The 27,030-nt window shown below is 37.5% G+C and overlaps 1 protein-coding gene and 1 long non-coding RNA gene across 8 annotated transcripts in view; both read left to right on the top strand.

Annotated features, from left to right (window-relative positions):
• SOX6 (SRY-box transcription factor 6) overlaps nucleotides 1–11,234 on the top strand; it is a 363,778-nt gene extending 352,544 nt beyond the window's left edge. For all 6 annotated transcript variants that reach the window (XM_058421042.1, XM_058421046.1, XM_058421045.1 and 3 more), the window contains 2 exons: nucleotides 1,044–1,260; nucleotides 8,401–11,234. In XM_058421042.1, coding sequence (XP_058277025.1) covers nucleotides 1,044–1,260; nucleotides 8,401–8,704 — 521 coding nt within the window. In that variant the 3' untranslated portion in view covers nucleotides 8,705–11,234. The remainder of the gene's footprint in view (nucleotides 1–1,043; nucleotides 1,261–8,400) is intronic.
• An 8,827-nt stretch (nucleotides 11,235–20,061) lies between these two features.
• LOC120754795 (uncharacterized) lies at nucleotides 20,062–26,740 on the top strand. Of its 2 annotated transcripts, none has more exons than XR_005701564.1 (3): nucleotides 20,062–20,120; nucleotides 20,259–20,401; nucleotides 26,530–26,740. It is a non-coding gene; the product is annotated as an uncharacterized LOC120754795 (long non-coding RNA). The 2 variants fall into 2 exon arrangements; XR_005701565.1 differs by having other exon boundaries at nucleotides 20,117–20,149.
• Nucleotides 26,741–27,030: the final 290 nt, after the last annotated feature.

Consider the following 27,030-nt stretch of genomic DNA (forward strand, 5'->3'; position numbering starts at 1 on the left):
GACAATATTTATACAACTTTTCCATTTGTTGATGTATGAAAAATGTTGGTAAAAGCATAGCTTCTACCCACGTTTACCACAGCTGTAATAGTTTTATTCATCTAAAAGACACCAAAAAGCTATTTTCTGCATTTCTTATTCCCATGTCTATTCAAGTGTTTAGATAGCTCCTTACAAACAATACAAGAGATCTGAATACTTTTGCCTCTTCCTGTGTACACTGTGTTAATTTTTTAAACTTTTTTATTGGTGCAGCTTTCAATGAATGTTTACTGTACCTGAAGTGGTGTATATAGTTACAGTGTGCTTTCTGTTTTACTTTTTATCTTTCCAATGTGAGTTTATGAAATCTAACTTTCTTGATTTCAATTCTGTGTGCTTATTACATCTGGCCAGAAAATAATATGAACAACAGAATTTAAAATAGGGGTCAGTATTATGCCAAGCTTATATCAGAAGCTCAGTAAATTTAAGATGCCCAGACAACAAGGGATTGTTCATAATTTTGCTGAATCTATAAGGTTTGATACTTTTTTCCTGCTACATATCAAGCTATTAATATCTATTAGCAGGAGTGTATAAACCAAATTCTCATAAAAATATCAAAGAAGCCTGTGTCCCTAGGCAATGTGTTAGGCTTTTAACAGTGAAAGTATGGCTGCAGACTTTCCTTTACATTCATACTGTGCGTGGTATTACAGAGGTGTAGAATTACTCACAGATTAATACTCTTATTGTAAAAAATTAAATAGTCTGTTTTGCAGCACGAAGCTGAGATTTTGAGACTTAGCTATTGATTTTAAGTGCACCCTATTTAATAGAGATTTACATATGCTTGGTCTGCAGCAATATCTGAAAGTCAGGGTTCTTTTAAGGTGTCTGAGGTTGTGCAAGCCAATATATGTGCAGACTGATGTAAATTTAAACCAGTTTATTTAATGAACTTAATTAAAATTTATTATAGCGAGGAGGCACATTGAATTGTGCGTGTGTAAATCTAAACCTGCTTCACTTGAGCACTCACCAACATTTTGTGTCCATAGGATCTCGCTGGAAGTCCATGTCAAATCAAGAGAAACAACCTTACTACGAAGAGCAGGCACGACTAAGTAAAATCCACCTAGAAAAGTACCCTAATTACAAATACAAGCCTCGACCAAAACGTACCTGCATTGTGGATGGGAAGAAACTGCGCATTGGTGAATACAAGCAGCTGATGAGGTCTCGAAGACAAGAGATGAGGCAGTTTTTTACTGTAGGGTGAGTACAATTGTTGTGGTTGTTTTCCAAGACAGAGAACGCTGTTTGAAATCCAATAGACTTATTTGTTTAAGTCACTGACTAATGTCATTTAGAGGGAAAGAATTTGAACCTGTAAGACCACATTAAAAACATAAGAGGGAATATGGAGCTATCAGCTTGCTTCTGAATGCTGATTATAGGACTGATTGTGGAATTCTTTAAAGTCAAAAGGAGTTGTTTCCCATTAGCCTGAAAGGCTTGAATCATGTCTTTTGTGAGTTTTTAGTAAGCTAATCCATTCCGGCTTAGTAATGACTCCAGCATAATTTCTTAAATTAAGAAAAGAACAAAGAGAAAAACACAAAGGATTATTCTTGTGTAGAATAAGGTGTCAGGAGAGGGGGAATATGGAGAAGAATAATAGCGGTTGCATGAGGGACACACATGAATGAATGATACCATGGTATGAAGCTACTAGGAATTTTGTCATATATGGAAGTGTGTAAAAAAAAATTTTTTTAAAAAATAAGTTTTAGAAAGAGTCTTTCAAGTAGTGCATAGATAGACTGGGTAGATATATAACTCAAAGTATATGGCCCAAAAAGATCCTGGCACAGTTTTAACAACATTGTGTGTTTTTAGTGGTATTTCCTCTAGTGTTCAGCAGAGAAAGCAATGCTATGAAAAATCTATAGGCTAAAGACAACAAAAGTCCAGTGAAACAACTGCACCATAACTGATTTCTCTCTCCTGGCTTGTTTTTTTTTTTTTTTTTTTTTAATGAATTAATCTGTGATGCTCAGTGCTCTAACACAATGTTTCTGGTGATTTACAAAGACTCTAAAAGCTGTCTCCAGTGCCAGCCTTTCCAAATTCACAATGTTCTGCTTATTTCCCTAATCACAATAGTCTCCTTTTGTTGGGTACTTCACTACCAGATAATTGACCTTGACGTCGATTATGTGCCCTCATTTTTGGCTTGGGATGCAGAACTCCTGTTGCAGTCAATTATTTTGTGGTACAGCCTGCAACAATGTGGGCTCTTTCTTCAATCCGTAAATAGAAGTGGTTTTGATATCTTGAAATAGCCTTCCAGTCTACAGTTATGACATTGTTTTTTTATTCTTCAGTATAAGGGAAATTATTAACTAATAGTCTTCATCAAAATTGCACATAGGGCTGTATATAGAAATCTGAATTCATACAGCATATCACAAATTATATTCAGATTGAGGGAATGAAATTCTAGCTTACGTCTTCCAAAACAGATTGACAGACCAAATCACATCTAGACAAGAAATGCAAAAGAAATGCCAAAACAGCAGTCTGAACAATTTGAGAATTGTTTGCTAATTCAGAACAGTATTAAGCAGTAGCATTTTACACATTAAATGTGGTAGCTAAATGGGAGTGAATATGGAGGACGGATTTAAGAAACTTCTAAGTGCCTACCTAAAGAGTGGTATTTCTATTAAAACTATATATACTGAAAGCTATTGAAAACTAAACTGATGCAACCTAAATGTAACATCTTTCTCATATATCCAGCTGTGTGATCATGAAGACCATGAGAATGTCACCATTTTTTGAAAGGATTGTTTCTAATTCCTTTTTATGCTAAGTCCACTTTACCATGTTCTATCCATGTTGAAGAAGTTTAACTGTGCAGTTATATGATGATGCACTGGACTTTACCAAAACTAATGACTTTTAGTTGTGCAAGTGATGGAAAAGGGAGTATGAAGTCTAATGGATGCATTCAATAAAGATGAAATAAGATCCATGTTGTTTATCAATGTGAATATAGATTATGGTCCTGAAGAATCACAGGCTGGGATTTAAAAAAATTATTTCATACTTCCCTGTGACTTCCAGCTGTTGTCCCAAATTCCCCTTTTCCCTCAAGAATAATTTAAAACAAACTTATTGGAAGACACCAAGTAAAATTAATGAAAAAGCTAGACTAGAACACCTTTTTTGAACTGAAACATGGAATCGTTTGTCTCAGCAGAATAGTTTGCTAAGTAATGAAAAGCAACATTTCTTCCAAATCAGATTATAATTAAGTGAACCACAGTAACTGAGCCTATCAGCTTCTTAAACTTACTCTTCCCTGTGTTTAACATAAATATCACATAAAGCATCAGCTGGAACAATTTTCCTAACTGACCTCACACCCCCATTATTTTTCCACTGTTTTGATGGAACAACATAAATCGTCCTTCAGAACTGTAGACGTGAGGGTTGAGATGCTGTTTCCTTTTCAGAATGAAATAAGAGACAAATGTGGTTTTTCGGATTGAATATGCTCTGTGTTTACAGTAAATATTTCAGTGGAAGATAGAGAACAAAAGTACAAAATAGACTCCAATGAACTGTGCCAAGTGCTTCATACTGCTTGAAGTACTGCTGGGTTTGTTTTGTTTTGTTTTGTTTTGTTTTTTTAAGAACAAACCAATTAAGTTGGGAATGGGTACCCCAAAATGGCAACAAAATATCATCAGAGAATAAAAAGATAAGTAGGAGATGTGTGAAGAGTCAGATACACATTCAAAACAAGTAGCTAAAGGAAAGAGTAAAAAGGAAGAAAAAAGATATTTTTTCATAATTGTGTTTGCATTTTCCTCATACCAAATGTATTTCTGTTTTAGGCAATCCAGTAAAGGCTAGTTCCTGTCAGACTCCCTTAGGTGAGCCACTAGCTAACATAGGAAAAGGCTGCTATGGGTACAGCCCCCCACCACAAACATGGAGTTCTCCATGGCTCAAACTTTTTTGATGCAAAAAACTCACACAGCTCACTTCACTGAGCCAAAATCTTTGATAAACTTTGGTAAGATGCACAAAGGGAGTTTAAAGAATCTCAATATACAAATAGCCAGGCTTTAAAATAAAATAGAGACAAAAGCTAGTGAATGGCCAGGTTCTGTTCTGATTTTTGAAGAAAAGCCTCAAAAGAATTGAATGAGAGTGAAGATTTCTTGGAATAATTTGGGCAGGAAATTATTATTTTCAGATAATTGTTATATATCTGATAGATCAAAATCTGGGAAATGCCAAGTATTTTAAAGAACAGAGTGGAACTTACAGTGTTCATAGGCCTTCTATTGCATCCCTACATAAATGAATTTTGTTCCGAATGAGGCAGATAATATACAGAAATAATTCATGTTTAATGCAGAATATGTTAAAAAATTTCTGCTTTCAGTCTAGGGGAAGCTGAATCTGAAGCCAGCTATGTCTTTAAAATAATTGAGTTATTTTTAATAGTAAAATTATTAATGGAACTTGTGAATGATACCTTCAGCATAAGTTAATCCCGAGCAGACTTCAAGTGATTTACAATTTATCCTCAATAGTGTTTTTTTGTAATGCATAAATAAATATGAGCTAACAAATGGATCATATATAAACCATAAATTCAGCTATTTTAAGTTGTCTGCCTTTTTTTTGCCTTGTCTTACAAAGATAATTCATTGCTCAGTCATTTTTACAGTCTAATACACTCTAAATAAAAGTATATGCTATATACATTTCTCTGCAAAATGAGGTAAGCAGTAACTTTTTTCTGTGCTTTACCACCATAAGATGTTTAGAATAAAGCCTTTATAGTGTTTATAACTACTGTACACACATAGTCTGAATGTTGCTAGGCTATGGTTTTGAACAAGTCTGTAATATTATACTCCTGTAGCTTGAACTTAAAGCAAGTACACAATGGGTGCTTTTGTGAGATTTACTGTTATTTCATTCCTTATGGAAACGTAAGTTTCAGGGGTGTGTAACATATGAGCGTTTTCCTTAATGCAATCAATTTTTGCTTCAGACATTTAAAGAACTGACAGAAAATGGTTGGGAAGGGATCAGAAAACAATGGTCATTTGCCAATTTAAATGTTTAGCTAGTTTGGCAAAAGTGAAAAGAGGAACATTCTCCAGAAAATTACAAAGAATATTGATGCCACAAATTTGTGAGCAGGTCAGTTTGTCTAAGAATTTTTATATTACTTCCATTTTTATATTTACTTAAATATTTTGGGCCAAATCTTTGGCCCCAAAGTGGACAGATGTTATCAGTGCTGGCAGAGCAAAGGAGAGTGACCCCTAGTAATCGTTCACTTATGGATTTCTTTGTCAAAGAGGAGATGGTGGGGACAGGAGTGGTTTGAAGCCAGGGTACGTAGAGATGTGCCACCATTCCTCATGGATCTGAAGAAATCAGAAGATTAATGTTGCTTTCTGGAAATCTTAACAGGCAGAAAACTTCCATGTACAACTGAGCTGAATTGTAACCTGTAGCTTGCAGGTAAAGTATGTTTTTATCTCCTCCCCCCTCCAAGGTTCTGTGATTGGTAAAACCCTAGCTAGAGGCGATGATTAAATGGGTGGAATTTGATGTAATAAAAGACTCCATTAACATGAATGCCTTTAAGATCTACAAATATGAGGAAACAATGGCCAGAGTTGTAGGTTAGAAACTCCAACTCTTCCTTTCAGGGAGAGTAGTGGGAATATAAACAAATGCTCTGTTTTCCTCCCCCCAAGAACTTAATTACTTAGGAAATGATAACACTTATATCTCGTAACATATGCCATCCACATAGTTTGTGACATTTTAAAATAAGGCTTTCTGGGATGTAATGTAGCAACTGGAGCAGAATTTACAGTGACAACCTGATCAGCTCTAAATAATAACAGGTATTAAATCAGAGGTTGGTGTCCAGTTACTGGGGGTGTGTAGGTGCCCATGTTTAAGTGCTAGTGAATTTTTTGCTAGCAAATGGGTAGCAATTTGAGACCCTTTCCAATTAGGTGGTACAGTTACCACATGTTTACAGTTCCACAGTGAGATATAAGTAATTTAAAGTTATTACCCAGCCAGCAGCAGGCATGCACAGCACGTCTGATTTTTGTTTAACATTAAAAAAGGACTGCATTTATGAATGACAAATTCAGTAAACCTTTAACTTTCCTGTTATACCAATCAAGTTCTTTGACAATTAGATTCATTCAGTAGCTTGCCATGCATTTTTCTGGTGTGCTCCCAAGTAAAAAGTACCTCTGTGAATTTGGCTTCTTTATGCTCAGATGACCTACTCCATTTATACTTTGAAATGGGTGGTACTTGGACAAGTGTACCCAGTCCCACAGAAATGGGGATATGAGAAGGAGTTCTGCTGACTAGATAAGTGTTGGAAAGAATACCAGGATTTCTCTTCTTCAGGCCTTAACACCGACAACCATCACTTCATCAACATTAAGCAGACTTTCTAAATTGTTCTTGCTTGCTTGCAAAAGGCAATTTGCTTCTGAAAAATGCAAACTTTTTGGGGAGGGGAGGTGTAGAGGTCGATATTAGTGTTCTGATGCTTAATGTCATCTGTAACACAGCAGCAGCTTCGGCTCAATAGCTCTTTGAGTAGGTTCTTCAATTTCTATTACAGGAGCTGTGAAAACTTTTCTAAAAGCATCATTTGGCATTGATATTATGGTGTTCTTTGATGAAAAACCTGTGATGTTTTGTTTTGTGAATTTATTTATTCTAAGAAATACTGGTGAAAGATTATTAGATGGGCAGATTAGAAAGAATTAAGTGTGTATGGCCTGGTGACAACTACATAGATTTTTTCTGTTGACTATGTGTGGGTTTCTTTTTCCTCTGCTTTGTGGAAACATTCATTACTGTGAACATTTTCTGTGTCTAAAAATTGTGGAGGAGATACGTGTGGGTTTTTAGCAGTAATAGTTTATACTCCTGAAAACATGCAATCCTAAACCAGTAATGTTCCCATGTGAGGTAGGTGTTCAATTTTATGGATAAAGTATTGAAAGATGTTTGCAGAAAATCACTTGCAAGCAAATACATTGGCTGAAAATTGTTTTCACAGAACATTTATCAGACCATTAAAAAGTGAAAATTTAGTGAAAAATCCCAAGCTGTTTGTAAATCATCTGCAAATCATCATTTGCAAACAGGAGTATAATGACTGTGTCAAATGAATTACTGCGTTTTTGCTCGCTGCTAGCTGGGTGTACGAGACTTACACAACAGATGTTTGAATTTCTCAAGCTATAAGAGTCAGGCTAGCAGTACCAGCCATGGCAGGATTACAAACTCTTTTAGGGGTGTGTTACACAGGGTGTTCATAATTTCCCTTCCCAGACTCGAAGGACTGCAGCTTCCCTCTCTAGTGTGATATTTATCATAATCAGAGTTTGATCAATGATCAATAAAGACTCGACATTTAGGGGTTTGTAAATAAACTTAATATTATTTTGTGTATTGATTTCGCCAATGATTAGGAATTTGTGAGACTGGTTTATGAAATCTCCTTTTGAATTTGGTATAGAATGACACAGTGGTCAAGAAGCTGCAGATTCTTTAGACTATTCAAACATACCTAACAGTGCTTCTCCTGCTAAAATTCTGTAATAGTTCACTGTTACTGGGTCAATAATGCTCTGAAGAAGATTGGGAATACATTGAGAGGTATGATTCTTTAAATAGACTATGCAAATAGGCATGTATGTTCAACAACTAGTCAATACAAAATCAGCATTTTCCAGGGCAGATTTGTCCTTTTTTATCAAGTACTTTGCTTCAAAACCCCAGTCTTGCACATTAAATTCTGAAAAGCAAATGGCATTCTGATGATGGATCCAAATAAAAATCAAAAGCCAGCAATCAAATGTCAAAAGGATGTCTAAGTGATGTAAGAATCTGCCTAGCACTTAGTAAATTAGATACTTGCTGTTTCTGTCTGCCATTTTAGGTAATCTTGAGGTCCTCTCACTAACAGAAGCTCTTGCCATGAGTTTAAAGGGTTTAGGTTTTGGAAACATGGTGTCTGTGGTAGGAGGCAGGCATCTCATGGGTGCCTGAAGCCTTTTGATCGTCTCTGTCTAAGTGCTAATTTGTATGATGGTTTAGATAAACACAATCAATACATGAAAGGATGTCTGGTAGTGACTGAAAACACTTCGCTTCCCAGTTGTCCTTTGGGGGAGATAATGAACCAATACCATAGAGGACTACGAGCCCAGAGGAATACATGAGCCTTTCGAGGAAACCACCTGCTTTTATTTCCTTTGGACTTGCGGAAGATCTTCCCTCCTCTAAACACAGGCAGTGATGTTTCCCTCTTGTTTTTCCTTCCAGACAACAGCCTCAGATTCCGATCACCACGGGAACAGGAGTTGTCTACCCTGGTGCTATTACCATGGCGACCACCACACCGTCCCCTCAGATGACATCAGATTGCTCCAGCACCTCTGCCAGCCCTGAGCCCAGCATCCCTGTCATCCAGAGCACTTATGGTATGAAGACGGACAGCGGAAGCCTTCCTGGAAACGAAATGATAAATGGAGAGGATGAAATAGAAATGTACGAGGACTATGAGGATGATCCCAAATCAGACTATAGTAGTGAAAACGAAGCCCATGAGGCAGTCAGTGCCAACTGAGGAGTGTTCACAGAATTAAAGTACTCAGACTCATTTGGGTTTTTTGGGGGTTTTTTTGAACAAAAGTTCTTAAAGAGCCTGCATGCATGTGTGGCTCCTACAGTTACATCAGCAGAATGGTCTTAAATGTTTGTTATCGTGTGAGACAGATTGTTTCCCTAATTTTTCATGAACTTTTTTTTTTTTTTTTTTTTTTGTTTTGTTTTTGTTTTGTTTTGTTTTTTTAAATTTAGATGAAGACATAAATATCAGACATCAGGACTTGAAAACTTATATGAATCAATAGCTGTCTTACAAGTCTTACCTTTTGTCTTTTTCCATTTGGATGCTGATAAAGGTTTAAGTTACTGTTTTAGATGGGGGTTATACATTCTCACTCAGGTATGCTGTGCCAGCCTACAGGTTGTGAATGTGTTTTTATTCTGAATTGTTTTAGAAAACAAAAACTGCAGATTTCATATTGTGAAACAGAACAAGTCCACAAGTGTGCACAGCTGTGCATCATAGCTTGTCTTTAAAAAATAGTCTCTTAATTCCATTTTTTTTCCATATGTATAGCTGAACTTCTGATGTGCCAAACTTTTCATAATTTTTGAATCTTAACATTTAAACAAAAAGTCTTAAAGGAGACACTGCAAAGTCTTAGACAATCCTCTGGCATCTTAAAAAAAAAAAAAAAAATATATATATATATATATATAACCTAATTTTTTTCCAGAATATGGTAAAGTACTCAGGAATCTGGAGACAGGATATTCTTAATTAGTGAACATGGTTGCCATAGTGCATGTGCCCAATTGCTTTTGCCTCTTGATGTGCCATTAGTGTGAAATTTTAAGTAAGCACAAAAGAGCGATCACCAGCTATGGACAGGCCTGTCTTAGCAGTGTGAGGCCACCTCTGATTACATTCTCTACCCCTTTGCTTTTAACCCTTGCATTCAGTCTTAACACGTTTTCTCTTAAATAATTTATTCATTCCAGAATGTCAAGGGTCCAAATACTTAATATTTATTTTTAAAAGTACAGTTGGTGGCATTACACTTACAATTCCTTATTGATATTTTAAAGAGCCTCTTCTTTCCCCTTCCCTAAATCACACAGGTATATGAAAATAAAAGTGCACCTGCTACTAAAATGAACATGACCTTTATGAATGAGAAATTCACTTGTTCCTCTAACACTGTATGTTCAAGGAGCACTTGGAAACACTCTGCTATATGTATTGCAAAATAAAGTGAGTACTTTTATATGTACATAGAGTACAAATACCCCTAAAAATGTGTTTATAGTTATAAACCTCCACGCTTAGACGAGCAAGGGCAGATGTAAAATCCAAACTGCATTTACAGTCCACCATGCTGAACTTTTAGGGCCTGAGGAATCTGTGGCAAATCATGGCTCTGTACATCATGTTCCTATTGCCACCTGAAGGAACTGTGCTACCTTAAGTATTTATGCAGTGATTTATTTGTGAGACTCCAAGTGGGGGAGGGAAGGCCACTTAAATATCTAATTGCAAAGGTGGGAAAATGGATCAGCAAATATATTTATTGTTTATTTGTCGTGTGGGAATGTGACTCGTCAAGCGCTTTGGGATCTTTGGACGTAAGGTGCTGTAGAAACTAAAATTTGTTTGTATTGTTTCTAGAAACAATGCAATTACTGGAGAAAATTCAGGGAAATATGCGAGAGAGGTATTCAAAGATTGTTAATCTATTAGATTTCAAGGACAGAGGAGAAACTTGCTTTAGTTTTTCCCTTCATATCCACTCCTGCTCACAAATAGATCACTGTATATATATATATGCAGTTCCAATAGGCCTGATGAATAACTGCTGAAGCTCCTCAACTCCCTCAACTTTTATTTGGAATTGACTGTGTTCAGCACACGGGTGATAAATTCAGGCTTTGGCAGAGGTACCACCGGGCCTAGAGCAGCTCCTCTGGAAGTCTGGGAGCGTCTTCTCACAGAGCTGTGCAGGTTTTTTCTTCGGACAACAAAAGGAGCCTGTGTTAGTGTGGCTGTCCTCATGCACCCTGCTCTGCAGACACTCCTGTGAGCTGCAGTGGCACGATGCTCTGTGGAGGACCAGTCGCCCTCCTCACAGCCCCACTGGTGCCTGCTCTGTCAGAAACAGCCATTTTTGCCACTGTAGGACTGTGTTTCTATGTCAGAGAACGACCGCCCCAAGACAAGATTGTTCAATTTACAGGACAACTTATAAAGATAATGGCATAGAAACACAATGGTCAAATTTCTCTGACCATTTTGTAATTTGGAGCAAAAAAAGCTATATTTTAAATATTTATTTAATTATGTTCTGAGTCCATGTCTAATAAGCAATAAACTGATCCAGCCAAGTCTTTAAAGGCATATGCTGTGTCATTAGCTGGTGAGCGTCCTCTTTAAGCTGGCTAAGGTACTGATAGAAAGTGGTTTTGTGTTCTTAAAATAGCTTGGGAATTTGAACTGGTTTTAATACATTCAGCTCAGATTGAGGGGAGGACATCATTGTTTCCTAAAAAAACAAAAAACAAAAAACAAAAAAACCCCAAAAAAACCAAACAAAAAAAGCAACACCCCCCCCCCCCCTATTTATTAATGTCTTACATAATTCTCCATTTAGAAGTATCTCTCCCTCCCCCCACTTCACTTTCTTTCTCTCTTGCTCTTTTTTTTTTTTTTCCCTGGTTTTGTTGCATAGGTAGAATGCTGTATTGCTAGCATTGTATTTTATGTAATTATTTTTTTGCACAAAGGCAAACATTTAGATTAGGTTTGGTTTTTTTTTTTTTTTTTTTTTTAATTTTATGACCATGCCAAAATAATATTCTGCAGGCTTGTGGAGAACAAAGGACTGTTCTTTAGGACTGAAACTTGATTTTGCTTGTAGTACAAAAAAACACACACTCACAGATGTTGTTTCGTAAGTGTTATAAGCACTGGATATAAATGGTATTTTTTATCACTTCTGACTAATGTGAAACTGTTGTACGAAAACTACATGAACAAAAGTCATCTGTTTCGACTCGTGTGGGCCTGCCTCACAGTTGCCGGATTTGAGTCATTTTTATGTCTTGTTATTTCATTTATTTATGCAAAATACATGTATGTATGAACACTTTGTTTTAGCTCCAGCCCTGCCTCAATGCTGATGCTCTGTATGTTAAAGCCACATTCTTGGAAATGACTGGCTGTTCAGGAATCACCAGCTGGTAAAAATTGCATTTACTGGCTGGCAGAGTGGGAGGAAGATATTTGAATCTGAATTGTGCCTATGAGCGTGTTATTCTATTTATTAGCCAACATTGGCTCTAAAATGTCAGTAAAAATCAAGGAAGGACAATCATAAGGACGAAACCCATAATTTTTACTTTATTAATCGGAGCTCAAAACAAAGTTTTTGATGAATTTACCATCTCATTTTAGATTTTTTTTTTTAATTGTGTAAATATAACATAGGAAATGGAATTTTATTTTTTGTTCATGGATACTTAGTGAAGTATAAGTTATGTATTTACTTTTGTTCTATATCAGTGTATGTTGGTCCATATTAAATGCTGACAAGTCACTGTACCTCATGTAGATGCTGAATTTACACCCGCAGTGTGAGCGCAGTATTGTGGACCTGTAGCTGGGACAGCAAGATGCCTCACTTGTGCTCTCTCTGATTTTTAATAGCATATTCCACAACAAGAAATACTTTCTTCTTTTTTAGAAAGTTGGTACATGAAACACGCCAAATTTTGGCTACATTTGGTAGGAAACACAGTCTTCTGAATCCAAGTAAAACCAATGAGATATATTACTTAACAAGAATGGCGTTTGGAAGTCAAAAGCATATCCCTGGAAGATTAAAATTACTGAAATGGCCCTTGCAACGCAGGCAAGACTCAGTAATACCAAACCTTTATGTTGTACATTAATTTAATCATGCTATTGTTACATTAGGCTATAATACCAGAGAAATTGTTCACACAATAGACAAAGAGGATTAATGGAATTGCTTCTTAAGCTTTGTGTTTGAGGCCCCTTAGAGACTGACTGGAAAAATAACTCCATTTAGGAGCACTAATATAGTAATACTATTTTCTCTGCGAACAGTTTATTTAATTAACAGATACAATATATTTTCTTTGGAAAATTATTAAATACTGACATTCAAGAAAAGAAAGCTCCCCAAACAGTCAGAATAGTTCACTTCTTATTTTATAAAAATGGAAGATAAAGCTCCCAATGGAAAACATACTCCTTTCCAGGGTTTACGTGCCTGGAGAACTAACCAGATTCTGGTCTGCTGTATGTTTGGGCATCACCATTTAGCTCATGGAACCACCTGCTGAGCATTCCCAGGATCCTGAAGTGCTCCTAAATCAGTGTACTCAGGTGCAGCATGAGGCAGGGGGAGGGAAAAGATGGGATGGCTCTGGGATGGATGTGCAAACCCAACAGCAGCATTAGTCCCAAAAAGTACACCACCCTATGCAAAGTGTACAGCAGCCCGCTGTGGGCAACTTCCGCTTTGGATAAACACAACATAACCACCTCCCAGTGCCATCTAATCTCCGGGCTGGCTTTCTGGATTTTGGTTTTCGGCCTTATCGAAGGCATGACATTTCAAAATCATCTCCAGCAAAACATTTTACAGGATTAAGACCCCATCCTCCCCCAGAAAAAGCACTTACCTACCTGCTTAATATGAAGCATATTAGCACTTCCATGGTGGTCACGAGAACCAGTGCAGTGTTGGTGTTAAGTGGGGTGGACTTTGTTGAGACAAGGCCACAGTAAGAACAACTGCACTGGAGATGTAGCCAGCAGGATGTATGATAGAGTACTTCATGTTTTTATAAGAAGTTAATGACTGGGCTTGGACCCCTTGGTGTTTTGCATGCTTTTTTAAGATTTAAGATGGCACTTAAGCATGTCCTTTTGAAAGAATAATACTATACGACCTCATTTGATCTTTTACAGAACACTTTTTCCTTAAAAAAACCTCTTCTAAACTTTTTTTTTTTTTTTTTTTTTTTTTTTTTTTTTTTTGGTACAATGCATTAAAATCTGTGATTTTTCTCAGATCAAGTGACTTTTTTGGTATGTAGCGATGCCCTACTACAGAAAGAAAAAACAAATGTATATGCAAAATCATTTCATTTTAATCCAACACCCTTTTTTAATTACCGGAATTGTTGGAAATGGAGACAAAGAAGTATTCTGAGATTTCACATGCTGGGTAAAAAAGGGTAGGGTGGGGTGAACTGGGCTAAAGGAAAACTTATCAAATTGGTATTTATGGCAATATGAAAGCTATAAAGCAACTTAGTGACATGGCTTGCTTCGTAATTTCTGCTTTCTAAAAACCACAAGTGAGGTCCTTGGTGCTCTTGGAGTATGGGGAATGTGCAAATATTTAACTGTTTGTATGCTGCACATTGCAGACCTGCTAGTGTGCATTCTCCGTTTGTCTTCCTTTGTCATTTGTGTTTTGCTTTCCAGAAAGCAATGTTTTGTTTTTTTTTTCCTTGTACCCTTCTTCAGCTTGTAGCAAACTAGAATGCTTAGCATTTATGTTCATTCATTATTGTATTTCCCATGTAAAATTTTTTTATTACATTAAGACAAGCTTATAAGCTGTTACTACATAACTTATCTTACTGTAACTCTTATTTCCTGACATTGTAATTTGTTTGTGATGTATATTGTGAGATTGTACTCTATGTTAATTTAATCAGCACAATTCACTGACATGCTGGACTGACATGCTAGCTGCTGTTTCAAATTATAAAGTTTGTGTAGAGCTATTGGGACAATATTGAGACTCTCTTGTCAAGGTACTATGCTTTGATTCCTATAGCAAGACCGTGGGTGCAGCTCTCACTGGCGAGGGCTGCTTGTTTAACAGCCACTGGCTACTTAATGGGCAGGTTTTCTTTGTAGAAATTCTATATACAGTGCAGGTACCTACCTGGGCCCATGGCCGTTAATTATTTGGGCGTTTAGAGGAAAAACTAGTGTCTATTGCTGCTTTGAATATGTTTTAAAGTCTGAAAATGTAAATAGTTTATCAAAAAAAAAAAAATCTTGTACAGTCCAGTGTAAAGTTTTTAAATGAACTTAAAGGTTGCCATCACATCTCACACTCTCCTCTTGATACAGTAAAAAGAAAAAAAAAGAAAGAAAAAGTTTGCTAAGGATATTGACTTAAGAAAAAAATCTGTTCTCAGATTAAAAAAGAGAATAGTTATTCTTAGCTCTGCTTCATTGCATAAACAGACTTCTTGGATTTTGTTGTGCAGTATTGACGTGAGGTAAATTAAATATTAAATAATCTTTCAGTGGTACTTTTAAGAGTCTTCTCCTCCTCTGCCTCAGTTATTGATGGAAAAGACAAAATTGAAAGACACTGTCCATATACAGTATGTTCTGGTGTATGTTGGCACCTTACCTACATGTTTTGGGTGGGAGGGATTTTTAATTTTTTTTTTCTTTTTCTTTTTTTTTCTGCACAAGGTGCTTTCCTGATATGTTAAACATGTCATCCTTGGGTGATACAGTATATGCCGTGATAGGGGTTTAGACCCCTCAGGGGAGTGTCTATAAGACTGCCTATTTATGCTCATTTACCTCAAGACTGTCCTCTCTACCCTTAATCTATTCACCATCACTCCATCTTTTGTACTGCTGTTGACACTTACAAATTAAAGATAAATTTTGTTTTATGAGATGTGTGTGTGACTTCTTCTATGCATCCCTTATTTCTTTTGAATTTAGTATTCAAGACTGATCCTGATGAGCTGATGGGAAAATGCAACTAGGCCTGTTCAGCTGGCTCCTGTAAATTTGGCGACTGAATTTTACAGTTCTGTTTTGCCCATGCCTTTCTATTCTATGAAGGCATTTATCAGCCTCTGAAATCCATGAACACCATATGCTGTAAAAGACATGCATGATAACCAACCTAATCTGACAATACACACTGAATACTGTCAATTTGGCGTGCAAGAAGTGCTGTTGGTAGCAACATGATCTCAGAAGGAATTTTAGTGAGTAGAAATGAGACAACAATTCTCGTGTTTCTTCTTTCTTTGCCTTCCCCTTTTCCGCTGCATATAACTTTAAACAAACTAAACAAAGTTAAACGACAAAAAGCCTACTGTTACCCTATTGCCATGTCTGTAAACTGCTGCCTTTGGTGTGTTGTGATTGGTTTCTGACTTAGAAATCACTCATGGTTCTCATAGGAAAATAATAAATTACATTGAAACATACTGTACCAAAGCAGAAATGTAACAGAGCCTTTTGATTGTACATTACATCAGATTCCAGTCAAGTTTCAGTTGGTGCACAAACCACTCTGAAACATCCAAGTGGGACGGAACCCTTTCTTCCTTGGAGACAGCATCATACATGAACTTCCTAGAAATGACATTCTGTGCTATGAGTTCATGTGGTGGAATACTTCAAAGTCAACTGTGGATGGTAATGAGGAGGAGTCTGACCAACATGTTATAATGCATAAATACATAAATATTGACTAGTGCAATTTAATCCAATTTATTTCCTCTGTTCCCCCCACACACCTGTTATTATATGATTTTTCTCCTTGTTCTTGCTGGAATCTGCAGCTGTGAGTACTGATCAGTAATCAGGAACACACTGATGTTGCCAGCTGCGTTGTTACACAAGTACAGTGCAAAGCAAACCAAGCGAGCAATGGCTGCGAAAGGTCACTGCTTCCTGCAGCAGTAAGACACGAACTGTTCATGTGATATCTCTATGCGTTACTCTAAAAAAAGGATGCACTAATTGCCATGCAAGACAGGGGGCTGTCTCCACATGTACAGCAATCTTCTGGACAAGGCTGTGTGTTTGGGGCTAACCCATACAGCAAGAGCAGCATGTTTGTTTTTCCTGGAGGTGTGGAGAACAGTGTCTGTCTCTCTCAAGACCAACTTGCTGCCTTTCCTGTGCTGCTCTGGTCACCCTAAATGGTCGTCTTATCCCTCAGAAATTTGGCTTATACTACAGTGTGTGTACCAGGTCACCACAAGGGAAAAGTAGCACTGAGTTGGATGAGTAATAAATAGGCTCCTAAGTTACCAAGGTTATTCCAATCATCACAGGAGGGTTCTGCTGCACTGGAAGCACCAAACAAGAGACAGAGCACAACAAATACGAGAATTGAGGTGCCTCTGCTGTTCTGGTCCATTCTCCTGCTCTCAGATATTTCTCTCTGGTTGAGCACAAACTCTGCTCACCAGATGCAGGTTCTTTGGGAGCCCTCAGAATGGCTGCAGTTTTGGGTTTTCAAGATTCCAGAATACAGCACGAGTCTGTCTTCCCACTGAGATTTTCCTGTGGCAATTAACTGCTACCATGGTAGCCCAAAAGCAGCAGCTCCTACAGACTGGGAGGAGGGGGAAAAAAACAGTTGTTGATTTATATCTTTAATATATGGTTTCTAATAGAAAATATGAGCTCCAGGTTGTGTCTCTGAGCAGTTAATGACCAGTTGAGTTAAGGGCCTTCAAATGCTGCCATCGGTCATTGACTGCCAGGAAGTATCCTTCCTGTCATCTATTATTGCTTAATTGTATCAAGACCCACTACAGCAGAGGACTGTTAAATCTGTGGATTAATTGCAATCTGACCCTCAGCAAGTTCTAATAATATCAAGGCCATTGCAGGTTAGCGCTGGGCTCCTTGACTTCCCAGTCCATAACAAACTTCTTCAGAGCTGTTCTGCTTTGTATTAATGCCTGCTGGATAACTGACACAGTAAACCACAATTGCCCTGTAGAAATCATTGTGGTCAGTTGTATTAAGAACTACTCAGAGACAATTTAATTTACTTTGACACCACAAAGTTTAAAAGCTTCTCTACTTGTATTAAAACCCCTTGGACTTTTGGTTGCTCATGTATTTCATCGCAAATGATCATTGGATAAGAAAAAAGGTTATTATTAGAGCTTTAAATAATGCTCCTCAAATAATAGAATTGCAAAAGAAAAGCATATTGATTATTTGGGTCTTTTTTTTGCCACTCTTTTGGACTATCAAGATGTGTGAACAAACCAGGCAGGCATTTTAAGTTTCAAAAATGAGATGTGAGCTCAAAATTTGCAAACATTAAAAAAAAAACCCCTGACTCTTGCATTACTGCCACAACTTCCAGCTTTAATTTTATGAATAAGGTACCCCACAGTTCGGATGCATGACCAAGCTTTCATTTAAGTCAGGCCACAGGGATTGTAGTTTGAAATCAGAAAACAGAAATATTCTGCTATGATCCAGAACTATATAGCGGAACTCTAGCCTGCAAGACACTACAATCGCCAAGTGGAAAGGTATCTCTGTCACTAAGCCCCCATAATGGCTAATAATTTCTTTCTAGCTACTGTATGTTCACAACTAATTAATCACAAATAGGTTACCAAATTGAAAACACAGTAACTGCCTTACTGGATTAGACTCCTAGTCCTCCTGGCCCAATAGGTTTATGTTCAACAGTTGTAACAGGAGATAGCAGCTAATGAGACCATCTGAGCCAGGCCAACATCTGCACCTCATTCTCATGTTCCTCAGCACTTACAGTAATTGTGTTGGGTTATTAATATGTACAACCCTTTCCTAGTCAGGAGCACAGGCTGGTATTTTGGTGGATGAAATGACTGAGGGCAAATTAACAGTTAAGTTTGCATCCCAATGAATAGCCTTGATAGGAGTTTTGCAACAGCCTTATTCATTCTTTTTAATGGAAGAAAATCAGGGAAAACAGGCAGTTTATGTTCAACTGAATTACAAAGTCCCTTGTATGATCCAAAATACTTAGGATGATAAACTTCTCTCAGTTTTTGCAGGATCTGTTTAAAACTTAACAGACTTAATTCAGAAAATCTGGAGATCATAGATTTTAATGATCAAATTACTCAATCACAATGAAATATCTTTTATTCAAACATCAGGAAATCCACACTTGATTGCAGACTTAGTTAATTCCACTAGAATAGCTGCAGCTGCTGGAAAACCAAAGGCTAAGTACTGGAGAGGGAAAAAGAAATCCTCCCCAAATCCATACACCCACCCAAGAAGAAATGCAAGTTTTTTGCCACATGTTAAGAGATCATGCAGGGAAAAAGGCTTTTGGAAAAACCATCAGGTACAAGATACCTATATTGTGGAGTGTTACTGTAGAACTAGAAAGTTCTTCTGGTTTTGACAACTACAAAGAAAAGAAAAAAACAAGGGACAGTTAATTTATATGATTTTATGTGTATCAGCTTCTCCTGTGAACAGAATCTGCAGAACCCCTATAACACTGCTGTGACTTTATATAACACCAGCTACACCAGGAGGGAAGCACTAGATATCCTAGCAGCTTTAGATTATTTGAAGGAAAAAAAATGTCTTATTTCAAGGAAAATGAATAAGTATGAATATTCACATAATGTTATTGTACAATAATCTGTGCAAAGAATGACACCACTTCCCTTCTTCTGTGCATACGAGTGTGAATGTGTAATAGTTCCTAAAATATTAATGGTTCTTTTTTTCTATGATAGATGGTTTAATGTTCATTTGTTGTACTTGCAATTCATCAGTTATTTAAGGTGGTCCTCTAAAATTACAAAATTATGGGAAGATTAATATAACTCTTAGAAATCACCAGCTGCTCCCACCCCTCTGTGGGGAAGACTGCTAAGCTGGTCATGATGCCCATGGCAGCAGGGCTGAGGGCAGGGGCTGCTGACAGTGGCATCCCTCACATGCTGGGACAGGACTGCCACCTATCCTGACCCTCAGGTCCCCTGTGGACTCCCTACCTACCACTATTCCTTCTGTCCTCTTCACCTGGTCCTCCCACAGGGCAGCAACAGCAGAAGAACAAGGGGCAAATACAGCATTCCATCCCCTCATGGGACTTCCAGTCCTTCTCAAATGGATTATTTGGGGTTTATTGTGACCTGAGGGAAAGCAGGGAGCGTTTACAGCCTTTACTGCATCGCATCTGCTGAGGGTGTTGGCACTGGGTGGCTGGAGCTGTGGGCAGCCCCCTGAGAGAGGTGCAGAGGTATTGTGTAACTGGGAAGTGATGTGAGGAGCATAGAGCAAACGCTGGGACTCCCAGGGTGACACTGGAAGCAAAAATACCTTCAAACAGACCACAGGACGGTGACAGGGAAACATGGCTTTTCTTACTCTTGTAATTCAGTAGTCAAAAGGTATGAACAGTCAGAGGAAATCTGACGGTCCAACTTACAACTTTAAATCCCGCCCCCATGCTACCAACGCTGCAGTGTGCACAGAATAGCTGTGGGTCCTGTCCTTTAGGCTCTACCACACTACTGGTTCTTGCTGGATTCTGAGCTGATGCAAAGGACCTGATGGGCTAAGTGCCTCCAGCTGACAGGAGGTTAGGGTTTTGTAATAGACCTGCTTGGGGTGAGGAGAAGTCAGAGTTACTTGAGAATGTGTACTCTTCTTTTCTGTCTTTCTTACAGTAGAAACAAAAGACAAAGATTTTGAGCATATTCTTATATTTTCCTCACAGTGTGCTCTAATGTTTAGTGGAGGAAAAAAGCAAATGGAAGATCTCTGGTGTAACTGAGCAACCTCAGTGAGCACAGGTTGTTTGGAAAGTGCTGTGATGAAGAAAGTAGAAGAACTCACTAGCAATGTATTTTGATAATTTGGGTAAGTGGACTTAAAAAAAAATTATTTTTGGTCAACACTTCATAGTATAAAGGATAGAGAATGATTTTAAATTACCTGTGGGGTGGTTTTTTTTTGGTTTTTTTTTTTTTTTTTTGAGATACTAGGTAGCTTCTCTGAAATTCTGTGTATGTCCTGCTCCCACTGGTGTCATGGGAAGAGGACAGTTCCTTTAGCATTTGGCAGTAAGCGCACAGGAGTTTTCTAGACACAGTCTTAGGATTCATATTAGATGTTAAGTCCCTCAGACAATGATTCATAAAGCTGCCTTTCTTCATTAGTCCCTCCCTGAAAATCCTTAGACAGATCATGTGCAATTAGAGACAGTTCTTTTGCAATGTTTTGATTGTTGTACAGCAAGGAGTTTGTGATCAAACTGCAAACAGAATAGATCAGACAATATGCAGCCTTAAGATGCCTGTAAAAATGGCAGGTTGTGGAGAACTTCAAATTGGTTCAGTTGTTTATTCATTTTTAATGGGGTAAAGTAGTGGATTTCCACAACAATAAGACCAGGCATGGAAACAGTTCCCTTATTCCCCAAACTTCAAAGACAAGGAGGTTCTGAAATAATGAAAATAAAAATCATGTTCTTTTTCTTTTCTGAAAATGTTATTCCCAAATGAGGGATAAGAGTAAGCATTAAATAACTCATACAGACAACCCCCAAATTTCCTGCCTTTTCTTAAATCTGTGTGCAAAACATGTTGCATTTGGAATCTCAGAATAATCACTAAAGCTTCCTAAAGTTTTCAAATTTTCTGTCTAGATAGTTACTTGCCTTCTCTCTCATACTTGTTTTTAATGTCTGAACACTTAAAATTCAGCCATGCTTTCCACCTCTCCTCATTTACCTCCAGCAGCTTAACCTGCAATTTATTGTGAGGATTGCACCTATAAGTAAAACAGGATCAGACCTTAATTTGATCTGCTATTTATCCGTTGTGTTAATTGTAGCCACAGGGTTGTATTAAGAAAGTCAAAAAGTACCACTTGTAACTACAGAGTGGCTCTCACCTTTCAAATGGAAAAACACTCATTTTCTAGAAAAAATTAAAAAAAAAAGTGGTTATGAGCTAAATGAAGAAGGCAGAAGGGTTTCTGTTTTTCCATTTTTAATGCAATTAATATAATGTTGGCACCCAAAATGTAGCTATCTGGGTGCAAGCCTGCTCCTAGCTTTTACTGCTGCTGGTGGAACAGATGTGTAATTTCTCACACTTTTGTTTGTTTGTTTTTTTTTTAAGTTGCAAATGGAGTTCTTGTTAGGGTAATGGATCTTGGGATTTTCACTTCATATTAATCAGGAATTTCATCTGCTTGTATTTCTGAATGATGGATTCTTCTTATGCTTGGTGGTTTTGGGTTTATTTTCCCAAGAAAGAAGACAATAATTTACAGTATGAATCATTAAAAAAAGATTGAAAACTTGCTAAGAGAAATTCTAGTCCCATCAAGCCACCACAGTGGTAAATTCCTGGTGCCTAGAAAGGTTTTGGCTGAGGAATCTGTGTTATCTTTCATAATGTCCTCTGAAAATAAGGCACCAAGCCTGAGAATAGTAAATTAAAGAGAAAAAAATCCCACCTCAAATATCTTTCAGGGCAGACTTGAAAATAGAGGTATATAAATATTATATTTAGAAGTTATAGGTTTAGAAGTACCTAATTCTCTTAGGCCCCTTTGAAAGTCTTAGCCTTCAGATGCCTGAAGTTTTTGGAAAATCAACAATAAACACTTTCAATTCTCATCTTTCGGGAGCAGTTTTCCTCAGCTGGCAATGTTTCTGCTTCCTCTCACCGAGAGCAAAACTGTCTTGCATGCTGTCTTGGAATCAAGACATGCTGAAGTCTAGGACTCCCTGTGAGATCTGGGGTAGAGCTCCTGGAGGGGAACTATTGTCCCAAAAGGCTGATCTGAGCAAAGTGGGTGCTTTATGTAGGTGTTTGCTGGTGAGCAACACCTTCCGCCCATTTATTCTCCCTCTCTTGTGGCCTGGGTGAGTTTTGACAATACTACAGGGGCAACAGTCTAGAGAGAACAAAAGTGCAGCCAGATTTCCTTGTGTCAGTGCTGTGGGAAGGCAGCCTTCCTGGGTGTTGCAGTATCCATTAAGGAGAAAACTGGCTGAGAAGAGATAGAGTGGCAGTCTATAGAAAAGAAAGATGGTAAAATTGGACGTTATCTCAGTTGTCCTGCTTTGGTTCGTGTGATATGAATACATTGGATGCTTGATATAATTATGCCCTCCTTACCATGTCTTGTGCCAAATCAGTATCTCTCAATGGTCTCTGATGACATTTCAAGGGAATTTTCCTAGGTGTGGAAGTTCTGTTCCTCAAGTATAATGTGATATTTTTCTAAGCTGAGAAATAAGTGGAGAAGGTTGCAGTTACCATTAGCTCTCATACCAAACTGGGTAAAGATATACCTAAAGAAAATGCAGTTCCAGCCCCCTGCTGTCAAAGGACAGATGTTAATGGCCATTTTAAATAACACTAAGTTTCCATACCACTTCCTGCTGGCCAAAAAAGGCCCTGACATCAAGGATGTGCTATGTCTAGCGCTTGTTTTTTAACCTAAGTGCTGAGAAGCCTGTCTGGCACTGCCTTATATAATGTGCCACTCCAGACTACAGGCCACACAATGTGTATGTTGTACTAAAGGCCCCTGAAAGGGTATGTGTAGGTTTTCCTTTTTAATATCACCTACAGGTAAATGCTGTTTCTGGAGCCATGCTTCTGTGTCAGCACAGAGCAGTGCAGTGCTGTATAATACCAGGTTGTTTTCTGCATGACAGTTACCCTTGCTACCCTGCCTGGGCTTGAGCTGATTTTTGATTAGAGATCAGAAGGGGATTTTTTGGCAAGGATGTAACAGCAGAAATCTGAAGAAAGCTTCTATTTTTGAGACTTAGCTTTATTGTGGACTCTAACTGTACTTTACCTGTCTTTTTTGGACCTTGTTCTCTCTCTGCATTTACCTAACAACAATAATAAAAACTTTTGTGATGTCCTGTATTCTGACTCAGTCAATGGGCTGAGAGGAGTCTCCATCTTCTGCTGTTCATATTTAGAATTTATGTTCACATTGCCATAAAATTACAGGGTGCTAATAAATTGAGCAACAATTAAGAGAGACGTGACTATGAAGAGAAGAGAGACAAAAATTAATGGTTACTCTGTAACTCTGCATGCTCGATCTATTCTGAATTCTGTTTTTCTGGATATTTTAATTTGGACTTTTTTTTTTTTTTTTTTTTTTTTTTTTTTTAATGCTTATAGCCCAAAGGTGTGTTTTTGTTTTGTTTGTTTTTGTGGTTTTATTTATTTATTTATTTATTTATTATTCCTTAAAGAAGAAAATTGATTCCTTATGTTCCATACTTTAAGTTTCCTTAACTTTTTTTTTTTTTTTTTTTTTTTTTTTTTTTTTTTTTTTTTTTTTTTTTTTTTTACAACATGCATAAAATTATAGATCTCTGGAGAGGATGAAATACCACAATATGACACTGCACCCACACTCTTTATTTCTCCCCTCTGCTGCCAAACCTTCAGAAAATCACAACATAGTATTAATACATTTATGGGTACTGGTTTTCCATGTTTGATGTAAAGTAAAAATATAATGAGTGTCCAGGCATAAAAATATGTGATGTCAGTTTGTGGGGGATAAATGCAATTCTGGGGAATAAAGCCTTGAATCTGCTGCCCACAGGGTCACAGTGGAGAGATTTGGTGTGTGAGGACTAATTTTAACAGTGCCATCCCGTGTGTGGATAAGGAACTACACTGTAGGATCTAGAACTACCACCCTTGAGAAAATTGAAAAGGTGACATCAAATTTTATAGTAGGAGCAGATTTTATGAGAGTAGTAAATGGTACCTAACATAAACCACAAGACAGGAAAAGGTATTATTCCCAGTTCATCAGTCTGTACTGTAAACTTGGGGCATCATACTCTGTTTGGATGGATGAGAAAATATGAGATATATTCAAACCAAGGAGAAAGAACATCAGGTTTGTGGACTGTTAGGTATTTTTCACTGTTTGCTTAATTTGCATTATTAAAGCAAAATGCCTTTTCTGAGTGCCAGTTGTGGAGCAGACTGTGTAAAGAAGATCCCCCTGACAAGCTGTTCCCAAGGAAGAGAGGAAGTGGCAGTGGAGTTTGTCTCCAGCTACATATCTGAGAGGAGGTGCTTAGCATATTAAAATGATGTTGTGTTTGTGGCTCAGCAAGATAGATACCAGTTCTACTCTGAACAAGTAATTAAGTCTGTTCTTGCACCCTCCAACTCTATTATTCAAACAGGTTTTTCCATTCCCACTTAAATTTTTCTTTCTAAATTTTCCCTCCTTTAAGTTCTCCATCCCTCCATCCATCTATCCCTGCTTACCTCTCCTATCCTTCATGGATGAAGGCAGTTCTGAGCTCCATAGTCTCACTTTTCTCTCCTCCAGGATTTTGCTTTTCCTTGTTGTGTCTGTTCTGGTTTTAACCTTCTCATTTTTTCCTTCCTTTTTCTCTCCACCTTCACTTTGCATGGAATATATATCAAGACAGCTAGCTGGGTGTGTACGTGGAACATTTGAGAAAGCCAGAATAAGGTAGAGGAGGGTGAGGAAAGGAGACTTGTTGCTTAAAGGGGGACTTGTGTTTCCAGTACCTTACAGAGGAAAAAAAAGAGAAAGAGGAAAAAAAATTAAAAAGGATGGGGGAAGTAAAATATTGACAGCAGTTCTCTGGTGAGCTCCTGTTCACTTTGAATCCTGTCAGCAGGGGATCCAGCTACAATAACAATAAGTTATTAGTTGCCTTGTTTTATATCCATAGATTATGACACCATTTTTACAGGTAAATCTGTTTTGACTTTTAACTTCTCCCTTCTTTCTCACAAAACAATTTGTAGAAGGACTGTATCACCAAATATTTAAGAAGCCACTTAAAAAGTCTTTTTCCCCCCCTCTTTTCATCAACTTTCTCCGTGCCAGCATGTGCAGTAAGTTCCTGTGCCTGAGAGTTTGCACCAAACACACAGTTTGAACCAGGCTGCACATAACAGGCACCTCTGTTAGTTCCTGCCAACTGAAGCTCCCAGCAGTGGATGGAAAATCAGACATCCAGCACTGCACAATAAATCTTATTGTAATTCACTCACTTAGCATCACCGCGAACAGGCCTTGAAAAATGTGTTGTGTGTGCTTGAAATCATACTTGTGCTCCTGCCATTAAAGAGCAGAGGGAAAAAAAAAACCTCTTGTAAAAAAGTTTCATTTACTTTTTTGTTATAAAATACTTTTTACTGGTGCCAGCTGGAAGGAAAATGACCCAGTTAGATCTCAAAATTATGATGTAGCTTTAAGTGCTATGTTTAGATTAACTGCCAAAATGTTAGTATAAAGTGGTAGGTGTTTGTGCTGCAGATAATAACTAATGTACTGTTGGTCAAGATAGGCCACTGTTCTGTTATTATTGTATGGATCTTATGACTAAACATTGGAGCAAGCCTAGTGGAACAACTATATTTTACTGTGCCTGGAATACTAGCTTGTCAGGACTTAATTGGGGTGCCAAAAATCTAATGAATCAGATGGGGAAAATGTCTTTTTTTTTTTTTTTTTTTTTTTTTTTCCCTGTCTGCTGATAGTTCTGATTTGTATTTCTTTCACTAAAGCAAATTGTATTTATCTCATGTATTTTCTGGCAAGCATTGTCTCAAATACAATCAGATCTCTCTGATTGTGAAATGATTATGGTCTTCCAAAGACAGTGAAAACATCTTTGGTTTCATTTTTTTTTTCCCTTTGCTTGTGAGACTGGGTTAAATGTGTTGTATATTTTAAAGGACCTGGCATACAAGGAAAAATCAAGGTTAAAAGCACTTCAGAACTCAAGTTGTGCTGATGTGTATGACCTTTGGGCCCAGAATTAGCTATTTTTACTTTGTTGATATAAAACATTAACCTCAGTCAGATGCTTCTTGCAAGAAATGAAAACAAAACTGTGATGTTTAAATACACAATCTAGATGTACCTACACCAGTTGCCATGAAAAAGTCAACAGACTTTTTTTTTTTTTTTTTTTTTTTTTTTTTTTTTGCTAACAGACACCACATGGTGGATTCTGTGGTACTGCAGCTTTTTCCTTGAAATGGAAGGAAAGTATCTGTGGGAGAGGAAATATCCGAAAAATCTTGAATCTACGTGAGCTCCTAACCAAGCTTCTGTTGTCATCAGCCCTTGCTTCTCACTTTCTCAGCACCCACGTTCTGCTGTATTCAGGCAATTATCATGGTTGGATGATGTTCAGTAATGTTGGGTACATAGCTTCTCCCTGCTTGTGACTTCTGTGTTACTGCTGTGAGGAGAGGTTTGGTAAAATATACCAGATAATGTATTGGATTATTTCTGTGTGTGTTTGGGTGGTTTCGTTTGTCTGTTTGTAGTTTGGCGTTGTTTGTCTGGTTGGTTTTAAATGAGGGAGAAATTAGGTTGACGCAAACCAAGAAAGACTTGTAGATGTTTCTTGGTCTAGCTCTGCCTTAGAACTGAACTGACCTTAGTATTGTGTTTGGTCTTCATTTTTCTTGCTGATAGGGCTTCTAAAT

Source organism: Hirundo rustica, chromosome 6 (assembly GCF_015227805.2).
Source record: "Hirundo rustica isolate bHirRus1 chromosome 6, bHirRus1.pri.v3, whole genome shotgun sequence".
Classification (NCBI taxonomy): domain Eukaryota; kingdom Metazoa; phylum Chordata; class Aves; order Passeriformes; family Hirundinidae; genus Hirundo; species Hirundo rustica.